Source organism: Sceloporus undulatus, chromosome 1 (genome assembly GCF_019175285.1).
Source record: "Sceloporus undulatus isolate JIND9_A2432 ecotype Alabama chromosome 1, SceUnd_v1.1, whole genome shotgun sequence".
Lineage (NCBI taxonomy): Eukaryota > Metazoa > Chordata > Lepidosauria > Squamata > Phrynosomatidae > Sceloporus > Sceloporus undulatus.
The window spans coordinates 10,268,295-10,296,205 of record NC_056522.1 but is presented as its reverse complement, the minus strand read 5'-3'; the positions used below and the strand labels follow the sequence as shown (position 1 = coordinate 10,296,205).

General features: G+C 40.3%; 1 protein-coding gene across 1 annotated transcript in view; it reads right to left on the bottom strand.

Annotated features, from left to right (window-relative positions):
- The window catches only part of USP34 (ubiquitin specific peptidase 34), a 170,521-nt gene that overhangs the window by 4,578 nt on the left and 138,032 nt on the right, over positions 1 to 27,911 (bottom strand). The window contains 33 exon segments of the mRNA XM_042447637.1: positions 185 to 344; positions 2,823 to 2,969; positions 3,291 to 3,431; positions 5,175 to 5,254; positions 7,434 to 7,557; positions 8,339 to 8,463; positions 9,741 to 9,845; positions 11,134 to 11,241; positions 11,964 to 12,090; positions 12,242 to 12,320; positions 15,375 to 15,402; positions 15,405 to 15,443; positions 15,446 to 15,530; positions 15,951 to 15,952; positions 16,254 to 16,280; positions 16,283 to 16,361; positions 16,363 to 16,496; positions 16,499 to 16,573; positions 16,576 to 16,692; positions 16,695 to 16,739; positions 16,742 to 16,822; positions 16,825 to 16,863; positions 16,866 to 16,880; positions 17,892 to 18,039; positions 21,090 to 21,194; positions 22,161 to 22,205; positions 22,306 to 22,410; positions 22,502 to 22,550; positions 23,214 to 23,365; positions 24,227 to 24,301; positions 24,556 to 24,724; positions 25,502 to 25,587; positions 26,922 to 27,002. Of these exon segments, the coding sequence (XP_042303571.1) occupies positions 185 to 344; positions 2,823 to 2,969; positions 3,291 to 3,431; positions 5,175 to 5,254; positions 7,434 to 7,557; positions 8,339 to 8,463; positions 9,741 to 9,845; positions 11,134 to 11,241; positions 11,964 to 12,090; positions 12,242 to 12,320; positions 15,375 to 15,402; positions 15,405 to 15,443; positions 15,446 to 15,530; positions 15,951 to 15,952; positions 16,254 to 16,280; positions 16,283 to 16,361; positions 16,363 to 16,496; positions 16,499 to 16,573; positions 16,576 to 16,692; positions 16,695 to 16,739; positions 16,742 to 16,822; positions 16,825 to 16,863; positions 16,866 to 16,880; positions 17,892 to 18,039; positions 21,090 to 21,194; positions 22,161 to 22,205; positions 22,306 to 22,410; positions 22,502 to 22,550; positions 23,214 to 23,365; positions 24,227 to 24,301; positions 24,556 to 24,724; positions 25,502 to 25,587; positions 26,922 to 27,002 (2,977 nt within the window).

Here is a 27,911-nt window from a genome sequence, read left to right as displayed (position 1 = left end):
TCATTGCAGTTAAAGTGGTGTTAAACTGGTTTATTTCTGCAGTGCAGATGCAGCCGAAGTTGCAGAAGAAAGTGATGCACGGAGTGCAAACTAAATCTGAAAGCGTATTAAGAAGAACCAAACTGGCAGTTAGAGACAGAGTTTGAATAAGAAGGGTAACGTAAAAGACTACTCAAGAACAAACCTTTAGTTTTTCTTTCTTTGGCTTCCTGCTCCTGTAGTGAGTTCTTCTGTTGTTGACAAGTCCTGCATTTGTTTAGCAGTTCTTGCAACGTTGGAATTAGGGCAGCATTTAGCTGTTTGGGAGTGTGCACGGAAAGCAGCAAAGTGAGGGCTCGAAGGTCCTGCAAATCATCATCATCATCATCATCAATTTGCTTTTATTCTTAATTAATCTTAATCAATAATGTATGTCAAAGCTGGTACACAGACCCCTTTATGTTATGCTTTCCACCACAGCAAAACAGACTATATTTCTAAAAAGCAAATTTCCACTCGCATTAATATTGCTTCAACATTTTGTGTTTATCCAGTACATTTGGCTTTAAACAGGAAAGAATCATGGGAGAAAACACTGGTAATATGCAAAATATAAAGTAAAAATCAGTGCAATGCATAGAGAAAATGTACTTACTGGGCTTACATTCTTGCTTCTTAAGTAATTAACTAGGGCAATGCTTTTTAAAAAAACCTCTTAATTATCTGGGAATCTAATACAGGTATGATTACTCAATGTTTCTTTAGATGTTCTTAAAAGACCCAGGAGACAAAATGCATGCTACAACACGCGCAAGCATTATTCAGATAAAACACAAGTATGGTATTTGTGTCAGAACCAAGTCTATCTCCATATGAAAAGTGTGGACCATAGACAGCACCCAATCGCTCTCACATTTGTAAAATTGAACTTTTAAAAAAATACTCAAAATGCCCTTTGTGGCTTCCAGTGTGTGTGTATGTGGGAACAAATTTGATATATTTAGAGCCTACCTGGGCTTCTTCATGCCAAAACCTAAGGATAGAGATCATCTGATCTGCACAGCTGATGTGCACAAGCCACTCAGAGGAGCCATTTTTTAAGAAGACAAAGAACAGGGTGCAAGTGCTTTAAGTTGGCTCCCTCCTTGAACCCTCTTTTAGAACCAACAAAAGCCTGCTGTGACTTGTTCAACGACTTCTTTGCTGATAAAATCTCTCAGATAAGGGATGATCTTGACGCCAGTATTATAACAGAAACTATGAGAGAGATGTCCAGTGACTCTGTGGACTACGTTAGACTGAATCACTTTGAGCTTGTAAATACCGATGAAGTTGACAAGCTCCTTGGTTGTGTAAGGAAGACAACATGCCCCCTCGATCCCTGCCCATCTTGGTTGACCACTCAAGGAAGTGATGCAGTAACAATTTTGCTTCAGGCTATCATCAATGCATTCCTCAGGGAGGGGAAATTTCCATCTAAGCTTAAACAAGCAGTGGTTAAACCACTTTTGAAAAAAACCCTCCCTGGACCCTTTCATTAGAAACAATTACAAACTGGTCTCCTTATTACCATTCTTGGGTAAGGTGATCGAGAGGGCAGCTGCCTTCCAACTCCAGGTTGTCTTGGGTGAAGCTGATTATCTAGACCCATTTCAAACCGCTTCAGGGCGGTTGCTTTGGTCAATGATCTCCGTCTGGGCACCGACAAGTGTGACCCTGCTGGTGCTCTTGGACCTCTCAGTGGCATTCGTTACCATAGACCATGGTATCCTTCGCGGTGTTATCAGTACGCTGATGACACCCAAATCTATTTCTCTATGTCTCCGACTCCTACAGTGACCAAGGATGGCATCTTTCCTCTAAATGCCTGCCTCGAGTTGGTAATGGGATGGATGAGGGAAAACAAACTCAAGTTGAATCCAGAGAAAACGGAGGTACTAGCAATAGGATCCCTGGGCCCAGGCAGTGAACTTCGTCTACCTGTCCTGGATGGGGTCTCACTTCCCCTAGAGGACGAAGTGCGTAGTTTGGGAGTACTCCAAGATCCGTCTCTGCAGTTGTCATCTCAAGTAGATGTGACGGCTAGGAGTGCTTGGTATCAACTTTGGTTGATATGCCAACTGCACCCTTACCTGGACCAAAAGGACCTTGAAGCAGTGGTACTTGCATTGGTAATCTCTCGTTTAGATTTCTGTAATGCACTCTACATGGGGCTACCTTTGTACCAAGTTCGGAAGCTTCAATTAGTTCAAAATGCAGCAGCTAGATTGGTCACAGGAGCATCGAGGTTTGACCATGTAACACCAATATTAAAACCTCTGCACTGGCTGCCGATTAGCTTCCAGGCACAACACAAAGTGTTGGTTATTACCTTTAAAGTCCTAAATGGCTTGGGCCCGAGTTACTTTAGGGAACGTTTCTCACTACATAATCTGCCCCGCACTCTCAAAATATCTGGGAAGAAATCTCTAGACTATGTAACAACCAGGCTAGTGACCACTTCCCACAGAGCATTTTCTGCCATGGCCCCCAAGTCGTGGAATGATTTGCCGGAAGAGATCCATCTTATTACCACCCTAGTTGTTTTCAAGAAAGCACTGAAGACGGATCTCTTCTGGCAAGCCTACCACCAAACCTGCTGTAAAATCTCTCACCTCTGTTAGTGTTGTATGTTTTTTACCCAGTGTCAACCAACTGTATTGTAGTGATAGTAATGTATATTTTTATGCTATGTATTTGATATGTTTTGATTGCTGAAATTTGCTGACTGCTGTAATCCTGCCTCGATCTGCAGGACGGACCAACCAACCAAATAAATAAATAAAAGAAGTTGAAAAACTTACCCCATTTAAAGTGGAACTTGCTTTACAAATTTCAACTCGTTGATTAGCAAAATCTGATTCCAGACTCTGGTACTGGTTGATTAGGTTTGTAACCAAATTATTGATTACTCCTGCACAATTTGCCTCTGAAAACACCTGGCCTTGCACCTGTGAAAAGTGTAAATGATTTCGACATTCAGTTCAAAAGCTAAAACTCATAGCCTCTCGCAGCACACAAAAATGGATGTGAGGTAGCAGCCTGGGAGTGCTGGTAAAAATGTGTTCCCCCTCAGGAGAAAGAGATCACTACAATCTTGCCCAGCAGCCTCCAGTGTGGGTTTTATCAGAACCATGTGTGCCTTTTTTTTACACTACAGAACAACTGCATGTGGTAATGGCCTAATTGAAGAGTCACTGACGACATGCAAGGAACCACACTGGTGATAAGGGTGGACATATACCCCCAGACTAAGAGACAGTTTTGGTTACCTTCAGAAGGAAATGTGTTAAGAAGGTATACACAATGCTGTTGTTCAGGAAGGTCCTTTCATCCATTAGAATGCATTTAATGTATTCAGCAAACACAGGATCTTCACACAGGAGTTTAATGCAATTCTTTGACATGGCAGACTGAAATGAGAATCAAAACACTGTCAAAATGAATAACAGATTTGTGCTAGAGCAAACACAGCCATCTTGAATCCCATTTTGGGAGAAAACCTAGGTATAGAAAGTAGCAATAACAAGTACATTCCTATACTGCTTTATCAGTGCACATAAGCACTCCCTAAGTGGTTTAGTGTGTAAGCTAATTGCCCCCAACAAGCTGGGTACTCATTTTAGTGAACCACGGGAGGATGCCAGGCTGAGTCACCTCTGAGCCTCTGGCTAGTCTTGAACTCACAACTTTGTGGTTTGTGAGTGAGTCGTTGCAGTACATGCATTTAACCACTGTACCACCAGGGCTCCTAAACCCCTTAAATAAATAAATAAACAAATAAACCAAAAAAACCGTTAGTAGTCATTTATATACTGTTGCTGGCAATACACAATCGTTTTAATTTGATTGTGGACTCCTGAATAAATCACTGCAGCACAAAGTTGTAGCAATTGCCCCAAAGCAACAAAGCTCTTTCAAGCCCAAAGTGCTTGAACAATATGTTGTGTTGCACATTTTTATATCTGAACTCACATGGTAACTCAAGAATAATATACCAAGTCAGAGTATCTGTCAATCTAGCCCAGGGAGTATCTATACAACTGGTAGCAACACTCTAGAATAGAGGCAGGAGGAAGGGGTCACTGAATCATAAAGTTGGAAGAGACCACAAGGGCCATCCAGTTTAACCCCCTTACCATGCAGGAATACACAATCAAAGCACCCCCAACAAATTGCCATCCAGCCTCTGTTTTAAAACCTCCAAAGAAGGAGACTCCATCACACTCTGAGGCAGTGTATTCCATTGCCAAACAACTCTTACTGTCAGAAAGTTCTTCCTAATGTTTAGGTGGAGTCTCTTTTCCTCCAGTTTGAATCCATTGCTCCATGTCCTATTCTCTGCAGCAGCAGAAAACAAGCTTGCTCCATATCCTCAATATGATATGATACCCCTTCAAATATTTAAACAGGGCAATCATAGCAACCTTTTCTTCTCCAGGCTAAACAAATCCAGCTCCCTAACTCTCTCCTCATAGGGCATGGTTTCCAGACCCTTCACCATTCTGGTCGCCCTCCTATGGAGACACTCCATCTTATCAACATCATTTTATCTATATAACCCCTGGGCTTCTCAGACCTCCACCCTCTGCAATTTTTGGCCAAAACAGTGCCCCAGGGGGTTGAATTCACAGACATAGCCACATTAGTCTGGATCGATATGCAAAGTGATCTTGCAACACCTTTAAGACTGAGAAAAAGAAAGAGGTTGGTCGTATAAACTACAAAATCCCTCTGCATATTGATTCAGGGGACTCATTTTTGCAATTAAACCTCTTCCTCTAAGAGTAGAAAAAATGTCTGAAAATCACTTCAATGTGATTTCAGGCTCCTGCAATGCCAATTCTGGATACCCAAACAAACAGTGGTGCAGTCTATGTAGACCTATGCCTACTCCTGCTCTTAAGAGTGTCAGGCAGAGGTCTGTTTTTGCTAGCTTCTGTTCTTTTGAACTGAAGATGTCAGGAATCAATGCTGGGTGTTTGTACACACAAAGAAGATGCTCTATCACAACACTACGATTCTGTTTTTTTTTTTTAAAGAGCTTCAGCACCACTGATTGGTTTTTTTTTTTCAGCAGCTCATATTTCTTCCTCCCCCTCCCCATTTAAAAAGCATCAACCCAAGATTCCTATTTCAAATACATTTAATTTTACCTGGGTTTGACAAAGCTCAGTCCAAAGCTTGGGAAACAAAGCTAGATGAAGAGGCAAACCTTCATATGCAACAAGGACACCTACAATTTTAAAAGGGAATAAATCACTATTTCTCCAGGCTGGAATGTGGCATATATAAGAAAAAGATTTAAAACTAAAGCTATTCTCAAATTATGAAAGACTGATATTGTCATAAATTATCAAGGACACAGGATAACAAAATGGCTGAAAAATAAAATAAAAATATTTGCCCAAATAATGTTATTAAATCCACATAAAAATCATGTTGGGTATGATGACAATAACTTATAGTGCAATCCTATGCACATTTATTCAGAAGCAATTTTCACAAACTTGAATCCAGTTGTTAGTTTTTAGCAGGGCAGACCCATTACAGGGACATAGCCAAGGGGGGGGGGGTTCTTGGGGTCCGGACCCCCCCTTCCATTAGAACAATGAATGGTGTGTGCTGCTGTGCCGCTGCACCCAAGCCCCGTTATAATGGTGGCACTTAGTCTGGACCCCCGCCTTCCTAAAATCCTAGCTACGTCCCTGCCCATTAAATAAAAGGGAGCTTGGTAAATCAGCACTTAGGTTACATTTCACTGAGTGAATAAATCTATTCTAGTTGGGACTAATGATTGGATTAGTAGCAACTCTAGCCTACATTGTCAATGGTGAGGAGTGGTGGGACCTGGAGTTCAACATCACAGGGACGTAGCCAGGATTTTAGGAGGGGGGGGGGGGGGTTCCAGACTAAGTGTCACTATTATATTGGGGCTTGGGTGCGGCAGTGCAGCAGCGCACACCATTCATTTTTCTAATGGAAGGGGTGGCCTGGTTCCCAAGAACCCCCTCTTGGCTACGTCCCTGAACATCATCTGAAGGGCTACATGATTCTCACCCCAAGTAGGTGATCAGATGTTAGGATGTTTTTATGCTACACTATCAAACAGTATCTTGTTGCTGTGCGCCTTCAAATAATTTCTGATTTATGGTAACCTTATCACAGGGTTTTCTTGACAGATTTTTTTCAGCCGGGGGGGAGAGGGGTTGCCCTTGCTTTCCTCTGCAGCTCAGAGCGTGACCCAAGGTCATCAATTGGGTGTCCATGATTGAGTGGGAATCTGAACCCTGGCCTCTCAGTATCCTAGTCCAACACTTAAACCACTATGCTACATTGTTTCCCTAAACAGTAGTTTAACAGAAGTCACGATATTACACTTGTTCCCCAATTAGTTGGAACAGTAATGGGATATGAATAAAGTATTTTAATCACCAATTTTACTCATGTCAAATTCTGGTAGACAAATGTTAATGCAAGAACAGTTATCTTTGCTTTTCTGCATCAGAAAAATAAAAACTGACAGAGAAGCGGGGAGTATTAATGAAACAAATGGAAAAAGAATATTGACTCCGGCCTTGTCAGGTTGGCACACTGGGATACACCCAAGCATGGAGGATTGCTCCACTTGCCATCCCAAAAATAAGCTTAGCGTCACAGGATACATTAAAAAATAAATAAATGAAAGTTGCTACTGGAATATCTGCTTCCTCCATTGTCTCCCCACCACCTCCTTTCCTGTGTTACAATACAGTGGTCCCTCCATATTTACTGGGATTAGGGGTGAAGGACCCCCATGAATGTGGAAAAGCTGCAAATAATAATAATAATAATAATAATAATAATAATAATACCTATTCTTCTTGCCTAAGAAAATACCTCTCTAGGAATCTCCAGGTCCTACAGTGCAACTCTACGGCCAAAATCTTCCAGAGATTGATCACAGAATCATGCTGGAGGACATACATAATGCCTAGAGAAGTGTTTTCTCTGGGGATTTCTAGGCTCTCCAGCACAACCCTATGGTCAATCTCAAGCAAAGTTACCCTGGAGGATCTACAGATCCCTAGAGAGAACATATTAATCAAAAATAATCAAATCTGCAAGAGTCAAAGCCACAAATATGGAGGGCCGACTCTAGCTGAGAATAAGGATGTATGTTTGTTTTTTAAATAGGCCTCAAAGGAAAGTTCTTATCATCAGGATTGGTGTCACCACTCATTTTCTTCTACAAATACATCATGTTTGGTCAAGACCATGAACACTTTTTAAAGTGAACTTTAGAAATGATAAAATGCTAAGATTCACTTGAAAATGAAATAATGCAATGGATTATATTTAGATCTCAAGGCAGCAACTGTCTCTGTTTAGAAAGAACGTCTGTAAAGCAGGTTTCAAAACGTCTTTATACTTACTCATCTTCACTAAGGTTTCTGTGAATTTCTCACAGTTGATGGCAACTCGGCACAGAAGATGGATGAACTGATGATACGAAAAAAAATAATCTAGCAGCATACGGTCATAAACTTCATCTTTGCCCTGCAGATTTAAGGGGATTTTTGTTTTTAAAGAAAAATCATGAAAAAAAAATCACAGGACACCTAATATGCTCACAAAGCAACAATTTCCAGCCTATGTCTGATACATAGTACTGTAATGCTTTTGGTACACAAACTGGCTAGGTCTACTTCATAGAACATGATGTGTATAGCAAAATCTGATGACTTGAAAGCTGCTACCTGAAATGGAGCTTTAACTAGGAATGGTAAAGCAGATGATGTGCGTTTCCCCCCGCTTGCCATTTTCCATTTGAGTTTACTCCCATGTCCCATTAAAAGGACCAAATGTGTTTTCAGAAACTATATACAGCATATGTGCTCAAGCTGTGTGGGGCACAAGGGGGTGCCTCTGGTGCACACGCGCCGCCGTGCACACGAGCCCCATTCACTTGAATGGGGCTTGAGCATAGGCAGAATTCGCCTTACCTGGGGGGGGTCCGGAACGGATCCCCCGCATAAGGCAAGGTTCCACTGTATTTATTTCTCTGCAACAGAGGGAAAGACTTTGGAGCAGAGAAATGATAGGTAGGAAAAATTTATCACCCCGACTCCAAACATAGTCTTTTCTGAAGGAATATCTTTGAAATATGCATTTTGGGACATGCATACATTCATTCATTAAATTTAATTCTGTTAAGTTCTTCCCAGCTTCCTTCCCCAAAAGTCAAGGCATGACTAATCTGAAGTCTCACCCAACCCTAACAACAGGCCTGAAGAAAAGTCTGAATTATCTCCCATCCCCACATTTCCTTTAGAGATACCTTGTTGGCTTCAACCATTGTAGGCAAGAGGCACATGTTGAGTTCAGGGCGAGGGGGGCGGATGTTACTTTTGCCTCCTATTAACTTCAAATTTTCACGGCATGGGAAATAAGGTCCAAGAGACACTGGGAATTAGAACAAGAGAAACATTCACCAATGGGGAAGGAGTTTTGCATATAAACAAGGCAAGCATGTGAAGGGCACATTGTATTAAAAGCAAAAAGAAAATAGCTATTCTTGTTGATGGTGCAATTTACTAACTATCCTAAGAAAAGCAAAATTTTTTTAAATCATCTGGTGTTTTAGCTAGGGCAGTATAAAATATTAATATAATTAATAGTCTTTTCCCTTTGTTCTGTATTAAAAAGAGACAGACGGAAAAACATACTACACTTGTCCCTCCACATTCGCTGGGGTTAAGGGCACAGGACCCCCGTGAATATGGAAAAAACCCAAATAAAAAAACAGTTCTTTTTATCTAAGAGAACACCTCTCTAGGAAACTCCAGGTCCACCAGTGCAATTCTGTGGTCAATATCTGCCAGACATTGACCACAGAATTGAGCTGGAGGAGCTACAAATGCCTAGTCGAGTGTTCTCTTTAGGAATATCTAAGTCCTTCAGTGTGACTTTTGGTTAAAGTTGACCATAGAGTTGCTCTGGAGGACCTAGATATTCCTAGAGAGAACATATTAATAAAATCCGTGAATATTCAAATCTGCAAAAGTCAAATCCGTAAATATGGAGAAATGAGTGTATATCTAAAGACCAGAAAGAGGACAATCACTTCACAGTCTACCACTTAACATGAACATATTAGCACCTTTAAGCTCTTTGCAGATTTAGTCCTAGAGGATGTTTTAACTCTTTTCTTTCCTGATATTTGAATTCGGCCCAGATATGTTTGCCCCTACAACCTACCTAAAGACAACTGCTTCTAAAATCTGTTTGATTACCCGAAGACAACTGCTTCCAAAATCTATTTGATCATGTTCTCTTGGAATAAGTATTCTGCCCGCCATTCTCGCTACTTTTGCAGAAGGGCTTCTTAAATCATCCCATCATTATCTTCAAATCTCAACCCACTCCTATTTATATCGGTAACTGCATGAACCTCCAACATCAGTACGTAACATTGTCATTCCTGTCTCTCAGATGGCCTATCATTTGCTTAATGGTGACAATGTGAAGCTCTTGCAATGGGGATGCACCTCAGTTTTAGTGATAGCAAGCACTTGGGGTAAGAGATCTATCTACCTACTATCCCCACCCTCATTGTTCCTCATTGTGAAGGTTGCTGCTTGTCTTACTATCAAATTGTTTTCTTTCTTTATTATAATTCTGTGAAGTGCTAACCAGCTGTTAAAAAGCATTAACAATTTCTGTCAATTGAAAATACATACTTGGGATATTACTGTGGTGGTATGTACAATGGTTGTGTTGTAGAAATGGAACCAGAGTATGCAGGAAATCATGAGGGCTTAAGAGTACCAGCTCTTTGAGGACATCTGCAAAAGAAGTAACAGTCTTTATATTCTGCCCCAAAACAGCAGGGCTATAGAGCACATGCTCTTAAGAATAAAATAAAATTCGGTGGGTTGTAATATATCTTACAAACTGAGAAAATATGTTTTCCTTTCTATGTGGTTCATCCTGAATTATTTGTTAGATGGTATACCGTGCTTCTTGTTTTGCTAGCTAGAGGAGAGGCAAGAAGTCCACCTGACCACTGAAGTCCAGCTATGTTATAAGCTTTTACTGTGTTATTTTTGTAGTCACAAAGATTAGGACTCTCAAGAAGCTCCATTCTGCACTCAGAACAACATTCTATGCATTTCCTGACTCACTGCCAACACTGTTTTATAATTTGCATTTCAGGCTGCAAGAAAAACTGAAGGCAGCTCCTGGGAGTACCCTGCCTCACCTTTCTTGAGTAGACAATTGTATAGAAAGGAGGGGATCTACAACATCCCCTATGCAGCATTAGACTGCACTCCTAGTGTTGATTTAGCTCTAACCATAATATCATTGCTGTTCTGCAAAACGTTCTTTGGATGGTGCAAGTTATATAATTTTTTGCCAAGAAAACTTTAGTGCTTTGTCTGAACCCAGCCCTTCTCTCTCTCCTTTGCACAAATCATGTCCAAGGTGGAAGGGAACCATTCCCCCGAAATAACTGAACAGGAACAGAAAAGATGAATTGGGCTCAGAGAAAGTGGCTTGAGTCCAGCATGAGTGCACAGCCCAAATTATTTATTTATGCTATTTATCTTTTATTATTTTTCTACTAGGGCATTTGCCAGCTAGCATTTCTCTCTCTCTTACCTAAAGAACTCTCTCTTCCCTTTGGTGTGTTCCACATGTGCACGAAACTTTAGAAGCAGACTAAAGAGTTTATCACATGTCTTAAAAATCCGACTTAATCCTGCTGCATTGAAGCCAATTACGGGATAAAGTCGGGTATTATCATACGCAAAATGCCGCCAATGCCACCACTTGGCTGAATCCCAGCTAACTTCTGGCTAGAAGTCACACTCAGCCAGCCTCTTTGCCAAATCGGGAAGCTCCTGGCTCTGTAAATTGGCCAGCTGAGCGCAGCTTCTAGCTGGAAGTTAGCTGGGATTCAGCCAGGCAGCGGCATTGGCAGCATTTTGCATGTGATAATACCCGACTTTATCCTGTAAATGACTTCAATGCGGCAGGGATAAGTCGGATTTTTAAGACAGGCGATAAACTCATAATTAACAGAAACCTTTGTTAAATTTCAGCAACCACACTGACTTTCATGTACCTTACCTATACAAGCATTTCTAAGTTCCGGAGGGCTGTATGAATTTAGCAAAGTTAAAAGCTTATGGGCAAATTCTATTCGCTCTTGCCACTGGATCAGGGCTTGTTTCACATCTGCAAATACAATACACAAATAGGTTAACAGTTTGCCACTTAAACATTACAAATTTTTGATTAAAAGTGGGAGTGGTTGCACTTTTCTTTAAATTGTAAGGTGCTTTAAGTTTCAATTTTGGAAAAAAAAGCAGCAAGAGGAGAATAATACTACAGTGGTCGCTCCACATTCACTGGGATTAGGGGTGAAGGATCTCTGTGTATGTAGAAAAATCGCAAATTAAAAAAAAAACCTTCTTTTTATCTAAGAGAACACTTCTCTAGGAATCTCCAGATCCACCAGTGCAATTCAATGGTCAATAATTGCAAGAGGTTGACCACAGAATCATGCTGGAGGACCCATAAATGCCTAGAGAAGGAACTTTTAGGTTCTCCAGCACAACTCTATGGTCAACTTCCAGCAGAATTGTGCTGGAGGACTTAAGAGATTCCTAGAGAGAACTTATTAACCAAAACCGCAAATAATCAAATCCACAAAAGTCAAAGCTGCAAATGTGGAACACCAACTGTAATAATAATGCCTTACAGGAAGGCACCAGCTAGTTCAGAGCAGTATATTTTCCTATTCATTACTTTCTGCATGGCCACATGTCCTATTGCTCTTTTCCCGGCCATCAGCACAATTGGGAATAGCATAGTACAACAGCAGAATTCTAGCCTATGCCTTGGTTTATATGTATTTCTTTTAAAATGTAACAAATCTGATTAAATAAAACTCAAACCTTTTCTTTGCAGGTATGGCCGAGTGGATTTGAGAACAGAAAGGAATATGGACAGAAGCTCCACCAGGTCTCCAGTTACATGGCAGGCTGTGGCTTCATGGTACATCATATGCAATGTGTTGAAGGACTGCCAAAAGAAATTATTTTTATTATACATATATAAAAACAAAGCACTGTTATCTTTAAAAACTATTCCATATAAATATGATGCTCCCATTTACTTTGAGATATTTCCTCAACATTTTTTTTAAAAAATCCACTACCCATGATATCCTTACCTCAGTCATCAAGATTAAGCCTCTGTTAAACACAACAAGAAGACGGTCCTCATCAGTTTCTAATAATATTCGGAAGGCACTAGGGGAGAAAAAAATAAATTACATTAAGGTTGAATTAGAATCACAGACCCCGAGGGCCATCCAGTCCAACCACTTGCCATGCAGGAACACACAATCAAAGCATCCCAGACAGATGGCCACCCAGTTTCTGATTAAAAACTCCAGGACCAGTCATATAACACCTATTCTACAAGATCTACATTGGCTGCCCATTCGCTTCCGAGTGCAATACAAGGTGTTGGTTATCACCTATAAAGCCCTAAATGGCTTTGGGCCCAGGTCGTACTTGGAGGACCGCCTCCTCCGATACAGTCCGCCCCGCCACACTCAGGTCGGGCAGGAAGAATCTGTTAGAGTTCCTAAGTTGAGATATATTTCATTTATTATTATTATTAACCTTTATTTAAAAGCGCTGTAATTTACCCAGCGCTTGTACATACAATCTTTTTAATTGGACGGTTCCCTGCCCTCAGGCTTACATCTTCTCAAAGGGCATTTTCTATCTCCAGCCCACAGATCTGGAACTCTCTGCCCGACGAGCTCTGCTCGGTCACCTCTATAGACTTGTTTAGGAAAAATTTGAAGACCTATCTTTTCCGACAAGCTTTCCCCCATGTTCCTTAATTATACCATCCTTCCTTCCCTTGATGCACATTTGTTCGATCCAGCTATTGTTTGTATTGGGGGTTTTAATGGTTTATGTTGTAATGTTTTGTTTGTATTCTGAAGTTTTAATTGGTGTGGGAAGATTGTTGGATGTTACTGGGATATATGTTGTTTATTTTTGTATTATTTTTGTATGTTGTGTACTGCACTGATCTACCTAGGAATGTGGAATACAAATAAAATTTATTATTATTTATTATTGTTATTATTAAAAACCTCTTCAAGGGCATATCATTCTAATATCACAATATTCAAAATACTGCAATTATATTGTGTTTTACATTTCCCCTCCCCCTTTTCCTATTCATTCTGAAAACAACCACGAGGGCTGACCTAGTATTATATTCTGAAAATATGGGACTCTGTCCTGAACACAGTGCGCAGAATTTCACTCACAATCCTAATTTTCAAAGCGATTTTTCATTAAAATTTTATTTGTGTGAGCAAGACTGGGCCTGTAGAGCAGCATCCATAGTGTTTCGATTTACAATGTACACAGTGGGTTTTTTTCTTTGCATTCCCGAGAGAAAATTTACCACAAAAAATAGCAAATATTGGTGTGATCTCTCCAATGATGATTCGAGAGGTACAATGGGGAAGTGATTATGTATTCAAATGCAGAACATGGCAGCCCGGCTGGTCACTGGCGTTTCCCGGACCAGCCACATAACACCGGTACTGAAAGATCTCCATTGGCTGCCCATTCGCTTCCGGGCTCAATATAAGGTGTTGGTGATTACCTATAAAGCCCTAAATGGCTTGGGCCCAGGATACCTAAGGACCGCTTCCCCGTACATTCCGCCTCGCACCCTCAGAACGTCTGGGCAGCAATTACTGAAGGTGCCTGGGGCTTGATTATCCTCCACTACACGGAGGACCTTTTCCACGGCTGCCCCAGCCCTTTGGAATACGCTGCCCATGAGCTCCGCTCGACTACCACCCTGGCCCAATTCAGGAAGGACCTGAAAACCTTCCTTTCCAACAGGCATTCCCCGACTAAAATCCTGTGGGCCTCCCTCCTCTTCCGTGGCCAAGAGGTTGGGTAAGGGGCTTTTAACCTGTTATTTTATTGATTGTATGGTCTGCCTTGATGTATTTGTATTTTTATACTGTTTATGGTACTATTGTTTTTAACCTATGTTGTAAGCCGCCCTGATCGTAGGAAGAGCGGGATAAAAATAAAACTTTATTATATTATTATTAAATTATACTTGCTGTCTAAAAAATGTTGAGGTTATATACTGGTAAAAAAAAAATCTCAGCATTGTAGGCAAGAAAGAAAAACAAAAAATAATCTGAAGAGGCAAAGGCCAACTTTCTTCATGTGTGCACATATGGGGGGGAATTATACACTCAAAATGTCCACAATCATAATAATGCAGTTAAGGAGCTGTCATAGGCACTATACCTCATGTGCTTGCAATACACAATTCTACACCGTGAACATATTGCAAAAAGATGTGAGCAACCACTGTGTGGAAAAAATAGATACTGGATTTTGAATTTAGGAAAAGCACCAGATCTCCCACAGGGACCGTGCTAGTTTAAAGAATAAAGACCTACTGATACCCTTGCCTAGAGTAGACAGATGAATTAATTGATTTACATGTGTTGACTCCCATTCTGATCCAATAGTTTTACTCTAGTTGGGACTAATTAAAAGAATTAAATTTAAGAGGAATGTGGATACTTGTGATGTCTCAGAAGCACTGATGGCGCAGTGGTTAAATGCCTATACAGCAGCTATTAACAGCCACAAGGTTGTGAGTTTGATCCCAGGGCTCCAGAGTTGACTCAGCCTTGCATCCTTCCATAGGTCACTAAAACAAATACCCAGCTTGTTGGGGGCATTAGCTTACAAACTGTAAACCACTTAGGGAGTGCTTAAGTGCACTGATATATGGTTAGAAATGTACTTGCTTTTGCTACAGTGGGCCCTCTCGTTACGCGGGGGATCCATTCCCGATCCCCTGTGTAAGGGAAAATCCGCCTATGCTCAAGCCCCATAGGAAAATATGGGGCTCGCGCATGTCATGCATGCGCCATTGTTTTCCTCCCCAAGCAGCTTCCGCGTAAGCTGGAAAACTGTGTAAAATGCGTCTGCGCAAGGCAAGGACACACTATATAACAGAGGAAGCAGATGCTTCAAATGTCCAAACCTTCCCTTCTCTTAGGAATTCCATATGGAAAAAATATAGCTTCCCCTGATTTAGAAATTGATCAAGTAATATCTGTAATAGCAGCAGATACAATACTCACCTATCCTTCAGCAAATATTTTTTTTTCTGTCCGTGCAGTGTATTCCAATAATAAAGTCCATAAAAAAGCATCATCAATATTTTCTGGCATTCCAAATTTATGGAAGAACCAAAATTTATTGTACATAAATATTTAAAAAGTGAAGCACCTTATTAAAGTAGTCCAGCAAGACCGTCATCTAGGCAACGAAGATAACAGCTTATGGTAGTTTTCTTAATTGCTTAATGTCTTCCAGTTCTTCCTCTCTCATTTCTGGCCTCTGAGCTACAAACAGTTGCATGAGGTTAAACAGCTCTTCCACTGCCTAACAAACAGAATGGGCATCAGGCTACAGGCAAGCTCTAAGCTCATAGATCTATAGAGAAATATTTCTATAAAAGGGACAACTGCATGATAGGAAATCTACATCCCAGAGAATACCACCCTAAAATTGCTGGTTTAATTTTCCTGAAACATGCCACACTTTGCATATCTTTATTCCCCTCCCACTGATAACAAGGGCAGATAACTAAAGAGGTGGTTTAAATGGCCCACTTGCAACTTAATGGTCCCTTTGTTTTCTTGACAGCTTTTAAATTAGGGATCAATAACTGGAAATCTAAAGGCCCTCTCTTAGAAGATAGTACCTCTTAGAAGCTTGCTGTCTGTCCTGGTTAGTACTTGGATGGGAGATCTCCAATGAATTTGCTGGAGGCTATATTTCAGGGAAGGAACTAGCAAAAACACCTCTGAGTGCTCCTTGCCTAAGAAACCCTATGAAATTCATGGGGTAATCATAGTTGACTGCCAACTTGAACACACCCACATCACCCCCTAGCTTCTAGTTATCATTTCTTCCATTTTCTGGAACTTCATTTGGAGGGGATGAATTCTGGTCCATCATCCTCCACCTTTTCTTCAAAATGACCACACAATAAAACAGTGCTTGCTAGTCCATAGTTCTTCATTCTTCATCTGTTATTGACGTGTCTGCTTACCACTAGAAACATAAATTTTGCTATCCCCCCTTCCGTGTAAATGGACTCACCGCGGTACTGGCTGGCATGTGGCGTGAGTTCTTGAAGGCCCACTGGATATTTTGGTGAGATGGCCAGCTGCCTGGTGAATGCGGGGACTGCTCACAGCAAAGCCGCACGAATGCCATAGTAGGCAGGCAGCATCCCACGGTTTAAAAGCACCACATCCTGGTCATCATGGTCTGCTAGGATGTAATTGAAGGCAATGTTCTTGGTTACCACGGGGTTCTGCACTATAAGGCGTACATTCTCAGGCAGTCAACACAGACATTGTACCAGAAAGAGAGCAAGGCCTGTTTGTTGTTGGTTGGTGGCATGGCGGGCTCAGAAGCTTAGGCTGAAAAAAGTTCCACAAGTCCATGAAGTAGGTAGAAAACATTAGTTTTTCAGTTTTGGAAATCAAACAGTAAGTCCTAAAACTGAAATAGGGCACCAGCTTTGTAGTCCCTGAACAGCAGCATCCACATAGAGCTTAGCTCGTGAGAGCAGCCCAAGGGTACATTATAGACCTGGTGCAGGACAACTGTTTGTATCTGGACTAAGGGGAAGGTCCCGATGTGGATATGCAGTGAGCGGGTAGCCGGAACATCTGCCGGAATGAATTGCTTGGAATAAGGGAGCCAGGAGGTAGGCTGCAGCTTCAAAAGATAAAAATGCAAGTAAATACTGGTGTGATGGTTCTCAATTGTGCATATTCTGTTTTAAAATGCAGAGACATAGCTACATTAGTATGGACTAACAATGTGAAAAAGAATTGTAGCACCTTTGGACTGTGTGAAAAAGCTGTAATATGTATTTTGTACACCTGGTCCTCAGATGCTACAACTTCTTTCACACAGTTAGTCTCAAAGGTGCTACAAGATGTCTTTTAAAATCGTAATAGTGGTCTGTTGGGAGTAGTATATCTCTGACCCATGAGTCTAATCTGGCCTACAGCAAGTCCAAATCTGTCCCAAAGAGGCTCCTTCCCCAAGTTCTGTGTCTGTAGGCCCACCTGGTGTTTGATCCCTGACCTCAAGTCTGAGTCAACACGTACAAGCTCTAGCAAGAGAGTCATTTGCTCCCTTGCCTAGGGAAAACAGAGAAGGAATTGACTTCATTCCTTCTCTGTCTTCCCTATGCAAGGGAGCAAACAATTTGGAGCAGAAGGAGAGGAGTGAGGAGCTCTACTCAATACTCTGGCTAGACACCTGACGATATTAGAGGATGTGGCCATGCTTACTGGCATCATTCAGCCCATGGGCGTTGCCAGGGAGGTGAACTTCAGTCCCAGGATGGCTTCTCACCCTTGGTTTTTTAGAATTAGACTTTCATAAAACTTCACTCTCAAATCAATATATTTCCCAGGTAAGAAAAAAACAAAAAACAAAACAACAGGCAATGTGTACAATATGATACAAATGCTCAATGGCAGAAATAGATCTGGGGCTCCCGATCTCTTATTTTCTTAGTTCCGCATAATGCTAACATGGACATTTACACATAATCTTGCCCACTTTGGTCACTCAAATACAGTCACTGCAATAAGGAAAACAATAGATTCCACTTCCCCCCTTGTATTTTCAATTAAACACACAGCACCATAAAAATATCCAGATGATGTTCAAAACAGAAAAACAAACAAAAATTTTTCTCTCTTAAACACTTACAAGTTCTCACTCTAGGGTAGTTATGAGCCAGAAGAAAACGTTCTACCCAGTTTTCCATATTTTGTAACACCCAACTGTGTGCAAGCTTATTTCGAGGTGTCTGCACTGCTAACCAATCCAGGCACTGAGAAGGGTTGTATTCAATTACCTAAAAAAATAAAAAAGTGGGGGAAGGATGAGTATGTTACCAAGACAGATAAACCAACCCAACTGCTAAGTGGCTTTTTATGTGCTGCGAAGATGACTATGACTCAGAACTTTCCAAATGGCATACAAGGCTGCAAATGGACACATGGTATCAAGTAAGCAAACTTGAATTTAATACTGTACGTTTGATATCTGCACACAGTCTAATAAATTTTCTGGACAGCCATGAACATACAAAACAATCCAGAAGACAAGATTTTATTTTTACACTTAGCACAGAGCCTGAAATACTGTGGGGCATAGAGAAACAGCTCTTATATCTTTTCAATCTCTGACTATTGAACAGCAAGAACAGTATGAGTGGTTCAGCAATAGAATCAATTGTCTGGACAGATGGCGGAGCCTTTTCCTCTGGACATCTTTAAAAAGAGGCTGGACAGCTACTTGCTGGGGATGCTCTTGCTGGAGTTTCTGCACTGAGCAGGGGACTGGACTTTGTGGCCCATGAGACCCCTTCAAACCCCAATTTGGGACAGATACATTCAGGGCCACAGCCAGCAGAAATCCTGTAGCATGTGGCAGTAGGTGCAGCACAGGTATACCAAAGGATGTGCAGTCTTCATGAAATTATGTGTCCAGGCTTTGGAAATACCATGCCAAAAACTGCTCAGACAGCTTCAACAATTGGGTGGGACAGAAATACACTAAATAAATCAATAAAAATCTAATTTTGCACAATATTGCAATTTCTTCTACAATTTTGCATATTTTATCCCAATTCTGCCAATCATTAGCTTAATGGATCTACGCAAGACTCTGATGATCTACTCTGACCATTGTTGTGTTAATTGCCTTTGTGTTAACTGTTGTTGTGTTAACTTTGAATCATGGCAACCTCGTGAATGAGAAAACTCCAAGACCCCCAGTCCTCAACTGCTCTGCTCAGGTCCTGCAGGTTCAGACTGGTGGCTTACTTGACTGAGTCTATCCATTTGACATGTGGTCTTCCTCACTTTCTACTTCCCTAGCATTACTGTGTTTTCTAGTGAGTCATGCCCTCTCATGATGTGGCTGAAGTATGACACTTCTTGGATCCTACACATCAAAAAAAAAATCTTTTCAACAGGTACATCCCACACATACTTTCAAGCATACAATTATAGGTGTGTATTTTTTTTAAAACCCAAATGGACACTCCTAAGGCTAGAATCTTAAAGTTGTGGGAACTAGAGGAAAGGGCCACAGGAGAACTATTTCTCCTAGGTCTCTGATAGTACTTGATGATGGTCTGAACTTAAGAATGAAAAATATGACACAGATCTTCCCTCTTGGTTTTGCCTAAGCTCATTTCAAACCCGCACCATTTCCTTGATGTTCAGAATATCCATTCCTTCAGGTAAAATAAAGCCTGCTGTATTCCCAGCAAACAGTACACATTTTTCTTATTGATGTCAACTGTAACAATCTGCTTCCCCTCACCATCTCATAGCTATCTCCTAGCTACAATTCTTTCACCTTCCTTCTGCCAGAGAATAACATCTGAATTGACAGGCTAATATTTCTAAATGATTTTTCAATAATTGATTTTGATGGAATGTTTAGAATTGGAATTGGAAAAAAGCTCCATTTGCCCCAAAATCTGACAATGTGGTATTTGCCTTCAAATCTGTTCAAACTCTGCACTGATGTCTGTGGCAGTGCTCAGAGGATTTATGGTCTTGTCCTACAGTAAGGGAATCTTGTCCTTACTAATGACTGTGAGTAGAAAGTTAGCTGCAATCAATGGAGATTGAGTTAAGTAACTGATTTCTATGGAAACCAAGACAAGTTATTTTATTCTGGATCCACACTGTATATGTTACTTCCACATTTAGGTTCTTTCCCATTATCTAAGAGATATTCTGTTTGGGACACTGACTAAAAATGTGAAGTTATTTTATAAAACTATACTAGTCATCCCTCCGGATGTGCGGGACATCTGTTCCAGGCACTCACACTCGCAAATGTGAACTTTTGCAAATATTCAAGTCATTTGGGACAATGGGACTTGAATATTTCCCTCCCCTCCCTCCTTCCCTCCAGGAAGGCCATGTGGTGGGGAAATGGTGGTGCCGGCTGCCGCAGGGCTATGTTAGCCAGGGCAAGGCTGTGACAGCTGGAAGAAAGCTTTGCCTCGGCCAGAGCAAGGCTTCAATGGCCGGGAAAATGGCTATGACAGCCGGAAGAAGGCTGTGCCAACTGGAGCAAGCCTTACCATCCAAGGAAAGATTGTGCCGGCTGGATGAAGGCTGCAAAGGCTGTAAGGTAAGAGAGGGAGGGAGGGAACTGGGGGGGGGGGGGGGCTTGCCATTCATGAGCAATTGAAACCATGAATGGCAAGTCCGTGGATACGGAGGGATGACTGCACTTCATTTTTCTCCCTGGACATCAACTGTTTGAAAGCCCCACTCCACTTGAAAAACATGTCTCAAATCAGTGATGTCACTGCCCAAGGTGTCACATAGTACGGGGGTGGGGCCAAAACGGTACACCCTTCACCTCACTGCCACATGCCTGTCTACTCATGAGTATAACTGCACAGCAGGGAGGGGGGATGCGCTAGGTCACATGTCATCCTCTTGTGGGGTGTCAGCTGGTGTGGTATGCACCACTCGTGTGACACCACTGTCTCACATTAAACTAACAAGATGTTCAGAGAAGGTCAGAACATCCCACATGAAGATTCTGCCATCAACACTTCATACCAGTGGATTTTTTTCCAACCTAATAAAATAATCCTTTATTCATAACTTAATGTCCCGGAAAATAAAGATCAACCAAAGCACCAACAGGGCAAACTCTTGTTTTAGCCCTATTATCTGCTAGAGGAAGGTTCCACTAAAAGGTACTAAATTAGTTCTCAAAGTAACTATTTCCCGAGTTTTGTGAGGGGAGAAGAAACTAAGTCTATTCATGATGGCTGTGTAGATATTTCTTTTGAAGACTATTATCTCCTCAGTAGCTCTGAACGGTGGAGAGACTCGATCTCTGCTTAAGGTCTGCATACTTTACCTCCCATATCCTTTGGAGAATGTAAGAAGCAAATGGTGGCATTCCTGGAGGTCCACCAGCAAATTCCATAAGCATGGTCAGCAACTTGAAAAAAGGATTGGCTGCCTGCAAGGTGTAAAAAAGCCAGTAAATAAATGTTGTATAAAGGTCTATAAGCCATATGAAGAAATCACAAAAAAGCCTTGATGACTAACTTTTAACCCTTCATTAATCCTGTGAATGAACTAAGCACACAAATTTATGTTCTGCAACTAGTACAGAGCACCTTGAGAATTACTGAAGGGCATAGACACTTTCTGCAGTGATCTTTAGTTGAGTCCTAATCTTATGAATCCATCTGGTCTGTTCTTCTTTAGTCAACAGCTGTGCTATTCCTGCACATCCAGCACAAGACCAATCAAATGCAGCCAATCATTTATAAAAAAGCATGATGAAGTGTGCACAACAAGACACTGGGTAGATGAGGGTAGAAGTAAGAGGCATATTTCAGATCTCCAGTGAAGGCTAGGTCACCCACTATCAGGGCAGGCAGAAGACCCACCCCGAAACTTTCCCCACAGGTATCACATTACACGGAATAACATAACAAAGTATAATATTACACTGAATAACATAACCAAGTGTAATAAGAGAAACAAGCCTTTTAATATAAGTACGGTCACCTTCCAGGGGCCATTATTTCAGGGAAGTTGAATCAGTATTCCTAATGCGTTAGAAACTTTGATTGTTGAGACTATATAGAGTAGGATCTTTAATTATCCCCACCCTCCACCCTAATTTTTTCAAACTGATTGGAGTTTTCACAAAACAATGCTCTCACTTCAGCCAGAACATGGTTAAAACAGATGTGACAGAATCAAACATCAGACTGAGTTCTGACAACGAGCACAAGAACTATGACTTCAGTAACAATATACCAATTATACACACAAATTGTACACTTACAAGATGAGACATGGAAACAAAGCATTACTGTGTTTCTATGTACACTGGAGAAGGATATAATCTTTGACAATTTAAAAGAATACTAGCAAATATTTTGATAGTTATCAATATATATACCCTAAATACCTCAGGAGTCAACTTGGCTATGGAGGTGAAAAGCATTGATACAATCTGTAAGACAGAAAGAAGAAACTTTATTATATGAAAAGCTCATTGCAGTCTTCCAGGTAATCTCCTAGAATAAACAGAATGAATGGAAGCAGATACTTACATGTTCTGCAAGTCTGTTATTGTACCGACAAAGGCTAAAAATAAGATTGCAAGTCTGCCTGATGTTGATTCCATCACGAATATGTTGAAACAAGAAAGGAAAACCCTGCAAGAAATCCAAAGGTGTTACTATAGCAAATATTTTTAAAAGGTATGCTTTAAAATCTGTTGTACTTTTTGATATCAAGATATACTACCTTGCCTCCTGTTAATGCTGCCATATCATTCTGGGATAAAGTCAAGTGCCTAAAACACACACACAAAATGGATGTATTGATTTCAGCATTCAGCTATGCTAGAAAAATGGTGAGTTCCTTCTTCCAAAGTGGCTCATTCAAAGTTACACATAGAAGTCTGCAAGGCTGACAAATATTAAGAACTGCAAGGACTTTTGGAGCTCCATTTGTTTATAGGTGGAATCACAAGCAAGTAGTGGGCCTTTTCATTTGCTAGCCAGAATCCAAAGCACAGGCAACAAGCACATCAAAATGCTTTGAAATGGGAAATGTAGTTCTGATAGATAGCTTCTGCTTACTTTCAGCCCAAAGAAAGAAAGATGCATGGCCTTCTCACTAGCATATCTCCCTGGTAATACTTATTGATACCTCCCCTCCAAGAGAAGAACAAGGGAAGAATGCATGTTGTAACATAAGCCTAGGTATGTGCCTTATCAAAGTCAAGTAGTTTACCCCATCCAGCTTAGTACTGTCATGACTAACTGGCAGCAGTTTTTGAGTTTTCCTCATCTTTGCTGTCAGCTAGTTCACTACTTTTGAAGTACCATATAAAGAAGATAGACTTTACCAAGATTATGGTTGCCTACAGCACCAAGTATATCCAATGCATTTATATGAGTTATTAGAGGAAAACAAGAAGTTTGCCACTGCAGCAGGTGTCAACAGAGCTTACCTTTCTGAGCGAGACTGTTCAACCAGGAGAGCTATTAGCGCAATCATTTTCTCAAGTGCAGCAGGCCTGTATTTTTCTTCTGCTAAAGACAGAATGTCTTCCTCCTCCTCTTCCTCCTCTCCTTCTTCTTCTGATAACACTTCAACTTGGGGCTAAAGAAAAAGCAAATTTTTTAAAAATCCATTTACAATTCTCAATGCAGACCTTTCCAGAGTGATTTCTATAAACACCACAGTGTCTCCTATAAATTATGAAGGGGTCAAATGCACTCACAGACACACACACAAAACCACTCTTTCCTGACTAATTAGCAATATGGGGACAATAATATTAATCCATATGGATGAACTCATACAATCTGTGTGGAATGATTTAAATGTTAGGAAAAAATGAACTATAAATACTGTGTTATAACAGTCTGTCAAATGACTTTGCATATCAAGACCAGAATGCTAATTTAATGAAAAGATACCAGAACACTAAAAGCACAAGATATTCTTGTACTTTTCATACAGTATAAACAACACTGACACTCAGGGAAATCGTTATAATTAATATTTATCCTAAGGAATCCCTATGCATTTTGCACAGAACTCCCACTGTTTGGGATCTAAGGATTTGGGGCAGTGTGCTAGAGTGCACATTTGTTTCCCATGCGGATATAGCTCCATAGCTCTTAGGTCTCTTACCTCCTCACATAAATAGATAACCAACACTGTACTCCTGTCACTATCCTTACGAATAAATATTTCAGGGTTAATATCAGCGTAGACAGACAAAATGTCCTTGAGGAACATTGTCTCTTCTTGCTTATAAAACTAAAAATGCTCACTTAGATACTTAAGGGACAATTTGTAAACTACACTGCTTTTAAGATTTCCATCAGTGAGGCGACTTCAGTCTTATTAAAAGTAACATGTTTGTCATAAACATGAGGTAGTGGAAAATAAAATGTTGTTCAATCTCAAAGTTAAGGATCTATTTTTTCCCACACAAGTTTATTATAGGCTTACATTTTCAGGTCCTTTTGTTCCCATGTAGAAATGGACCATTGTTGAAATTGCTTGCAGTGAAAGCAAGAACTGGCTCTGGAAACAATTGAACATTACAAAAATGTGAGCAATATGGGTCATTTATTTATTTTCCACCTTCTTCTCAGAAGGCAGTTTTACCATAAACAAAGAAATACAAAAAAAAAACCCCAAATGTTTTAAAAGTGCGTAAAACAAACAAACAAAAAACCTCAAATCATCAGATGGCAGAGCATCCTAGTAATCAATGCTAACCCCAAATAAAAGTTGGAGAATCCATCTGGAACTGAACCAACCAAAACTATACTCACCTCCTCTTCTCCCATTTTGGCAAATTCATAAAGGAAGGCAAAGTATTCTGTGAGATGTTTACTGTGAGGTTTAACACCATGTTCCATTATTGACAGCAGAGTCTTCACAAAGCGAGTTACACATGAGCGACTACCAATATCTTCCACAGGACCGTCCATGTCATCAGAACTGAAAATACATTTCAACTTGCATCATTCAGTGTGTATTAAGGCCACTGGAAATAAGACCACTCTAAAGCAAGAGTGTGCAATTTCCCAATTCCACAGCTCACCAAGGACTGTTCTGTCTCTAGCAACAAAAATTACCAGCTGTTTGTAAGATGATGATCAACACTGCAGGGATCATAGTTGCTGCTAATTTCAGAGGCAAGTGCTATGCTACTCTATAATACAGGAGAATGCATGAACATCATTCTGCAGCATAGAGTCCTAGAGGCAGTCATGGTATAGTGTCCCCTTTTCTTCTGGAAGGGATGGGAAGAGAGAAAAATAGACCATTTGTATAATGCTGCCAAACTCCATAGAAGTTTGTATTGGTATCGGTACAAATTTGTCAGTGGTGGTAAATGGGAGGGAACATGCTCCAACTTAACAGAACCCTGCACTATCCTTATTGTATTATGTGTAACAACTAAGATTGCAGTCCTCTGCATATTCGGCTTGGATTAAGTCCCACTTTTCTGCACTGGTATTTAATTTCATGTAAAAACACACAGGATAAGATTATATGAAAAATAAATCTTCTAAAGTTGCATACTGAAAGTAAGAATTAACATTAAGGTGTGCCAATTTTGACATCCAAAATAGGATCCATAAATAGAAACCATAGAAAAGGTCAAAAAAGCTAACTCCCAATGTTTGTTTAATGTATTTTAAAGAGAGCTGAGTACATGAAATAAGCTTTAAAAATTCTATAAAGAAATTATATAAAGCATAAATATTTTACCAGTCTTCTATTCCGGGCTGCAGGTAAAGATGAGCATGGACTGGTCTCAGCCTCTGGATCACATGAATACACAACCGTTGGAACATCTACAAAGCAAATCAGCCTAGTTTGTCACTTAGCTTTGGGCTATACAGATATGCTTTAATAGGGCTTAACCAGTGTTGTAGAACTACTTGGTCACACATTCAGTCATGATTAAAATACTGATGTGTTGCTTCCACATTATGTATCTGAGGCAGTTGACACAATTAATTTTGTAAGGCTCCACCTAACACGTTTTCCACATACTCTTAAAACATGGAAAATATACACCCAGCAAACACCTGTTTGGGAACATATGCGGTACATACACAAAAACAAATCAGCAAACAATCCTAAGAGTTTTCCAGAATTCTTCAGGTCATTATTACACAGCACATTAAAGGAGAATAGTGGGGGAAAGGTATTAGAAAGCTGAGTATGATGGCTTTATGTGCTTTGTTCTGCTTTTTAAAATTATTGTTGTAATGAAGAGTGACAGATAGCAAAGGGAGGCCATTATTTGGAAAACTAAGAGTTGAAATGTTCAGAGTTGGAAAGAACATCTGTTCCAAAACTGTTTTCATAACCCATTGTTAACAATCAGCCAAGTAATTCAGTTAACATTAGCAAATTTTCTTTTCTGTCATCAGTTTCACTACTCTTTGTTCAAAATGCTGAATTCTACTGGCGGCCAGTTCTCAAAGAGCAATGACAATTTTCCTGTATTTTTGTCTAGTCCATCCACCACTAATAATCAGCATCCACTATGGCTGATGACTGTCTCCAATACGGAAAAAAGCCTGAAACAAGCAGGAAAAAGTAGTTTCTGCTTTGGGAGCGGCATGTGCACATGACAGATGCCTCAAAAGCGCACCAAGAGCACTCAAACCTGGAAGGGCTGGCTCAAAAAAAAAAGAGTGGTAAAAAGCCACTCCTGCTGGCAGCCACACTGGAGACCATGGTGATGTCCCAGGTTGGGACCAGGCGCATGTGGTTGCCATGGTCCTGTGCCGATTGGGGGCTGACCAGCCAGTGGATCCTCCAAGCTGCCAATCTGCGTGATCCCTGAGTCACCCACCACTCATGTTCACTGACTCTATAGTTTCAGCAGCAAGTTTCAGATTTCCCCTGCATTCACACCTCTACCTGTTGAATGGGGGTAATTGCAACACTCACTGTGAACTGAGACAGAGTGCTGAATATGTACAAAAGAGCACCGTAATCTACAATTCAGAATTTAAATGGCTAAAATTTAATACATGAATCCTACAAGTGAAATTGAGAGCAAGGTACCCAAGGGAAACTAACAAGTAGAGAGAATGGAAACACATGCAGGAATGTTAAACCCCAAATAACACCAAAGTATTACCTGCTACCTATTGCACTCCTTTTCTCTTACCTGTCTCACAATCTGATTGGGACATTTTATTAGAATCTGCATGGGCCACCAATCATCGTCAGCCATACGATCTAGAAACCACTGGAAAAAACAGACCATGTTCACACTTATCAGTATTCTTTATTAGTTGCAGTGGCCCTTTCAATGCTGCTCCAGTTAATGAATTCACTGTGTATGTGTTATTTACAAGTTGAGTATCCCTTATCCAAAATGCTTGGGTCCACAATTATTTTTTATTTTTTCAGATTTTGCAATATTTGCATATACATGAGCTATCTTGAAGATGGCAACTAAGTCTAAATATGAAGCTCGTTTATGTTTCATATTTATATGCATAGTCTGAAGGTAATTTTACACAATAACTTAAATATTTTTACATGAAATTAAGTTTATATACACTGAACCATCAGAAATAAAAGATGTCATTATTTTAGCCATCCATGAAAAAAGTTTTGGATTTTGGAGCATTTAGGGTTTCAGATTTTCAGATAAGGGATAGTCAACCTGTCTCTCTAAATAAAGAATGATCAAAAGCCTAAAAGCAATCAAGCAATTATTTATCCTTCTTGGAAGGAGTTGGAGAGAAAGGGAATCATGCCAGATTTTATAGTAGAACAAAAATAAATCAAGATATATCTTCCCTAATGGCATAAGCTGGGAGTAGGATTTCTGTTACACGTTCTTCACGGTACTCTACAATGAACAAATTGTTTTCATATGGAATTTTCTTGCTTTAAATGATGCTGTCTAATTCCAACATTTCGATACTAGATATGTTTTGCAGTGATTTTTGTGCCAAAGGATTTGTCTGATGTTAGTTAGGTTTATAATCGTCTACTCCAAGTTATGCAGAGTAGCCTGAGCCTGACTTGGCTCAGAAAACAATACTAACCACAGGAAACAAGAAAGGCATATTATTAGAATTATATTGATTTTAGGTATAACTGAAACATTATCCTAAGGGGGCAATATTCCTGAAACAGAAATATT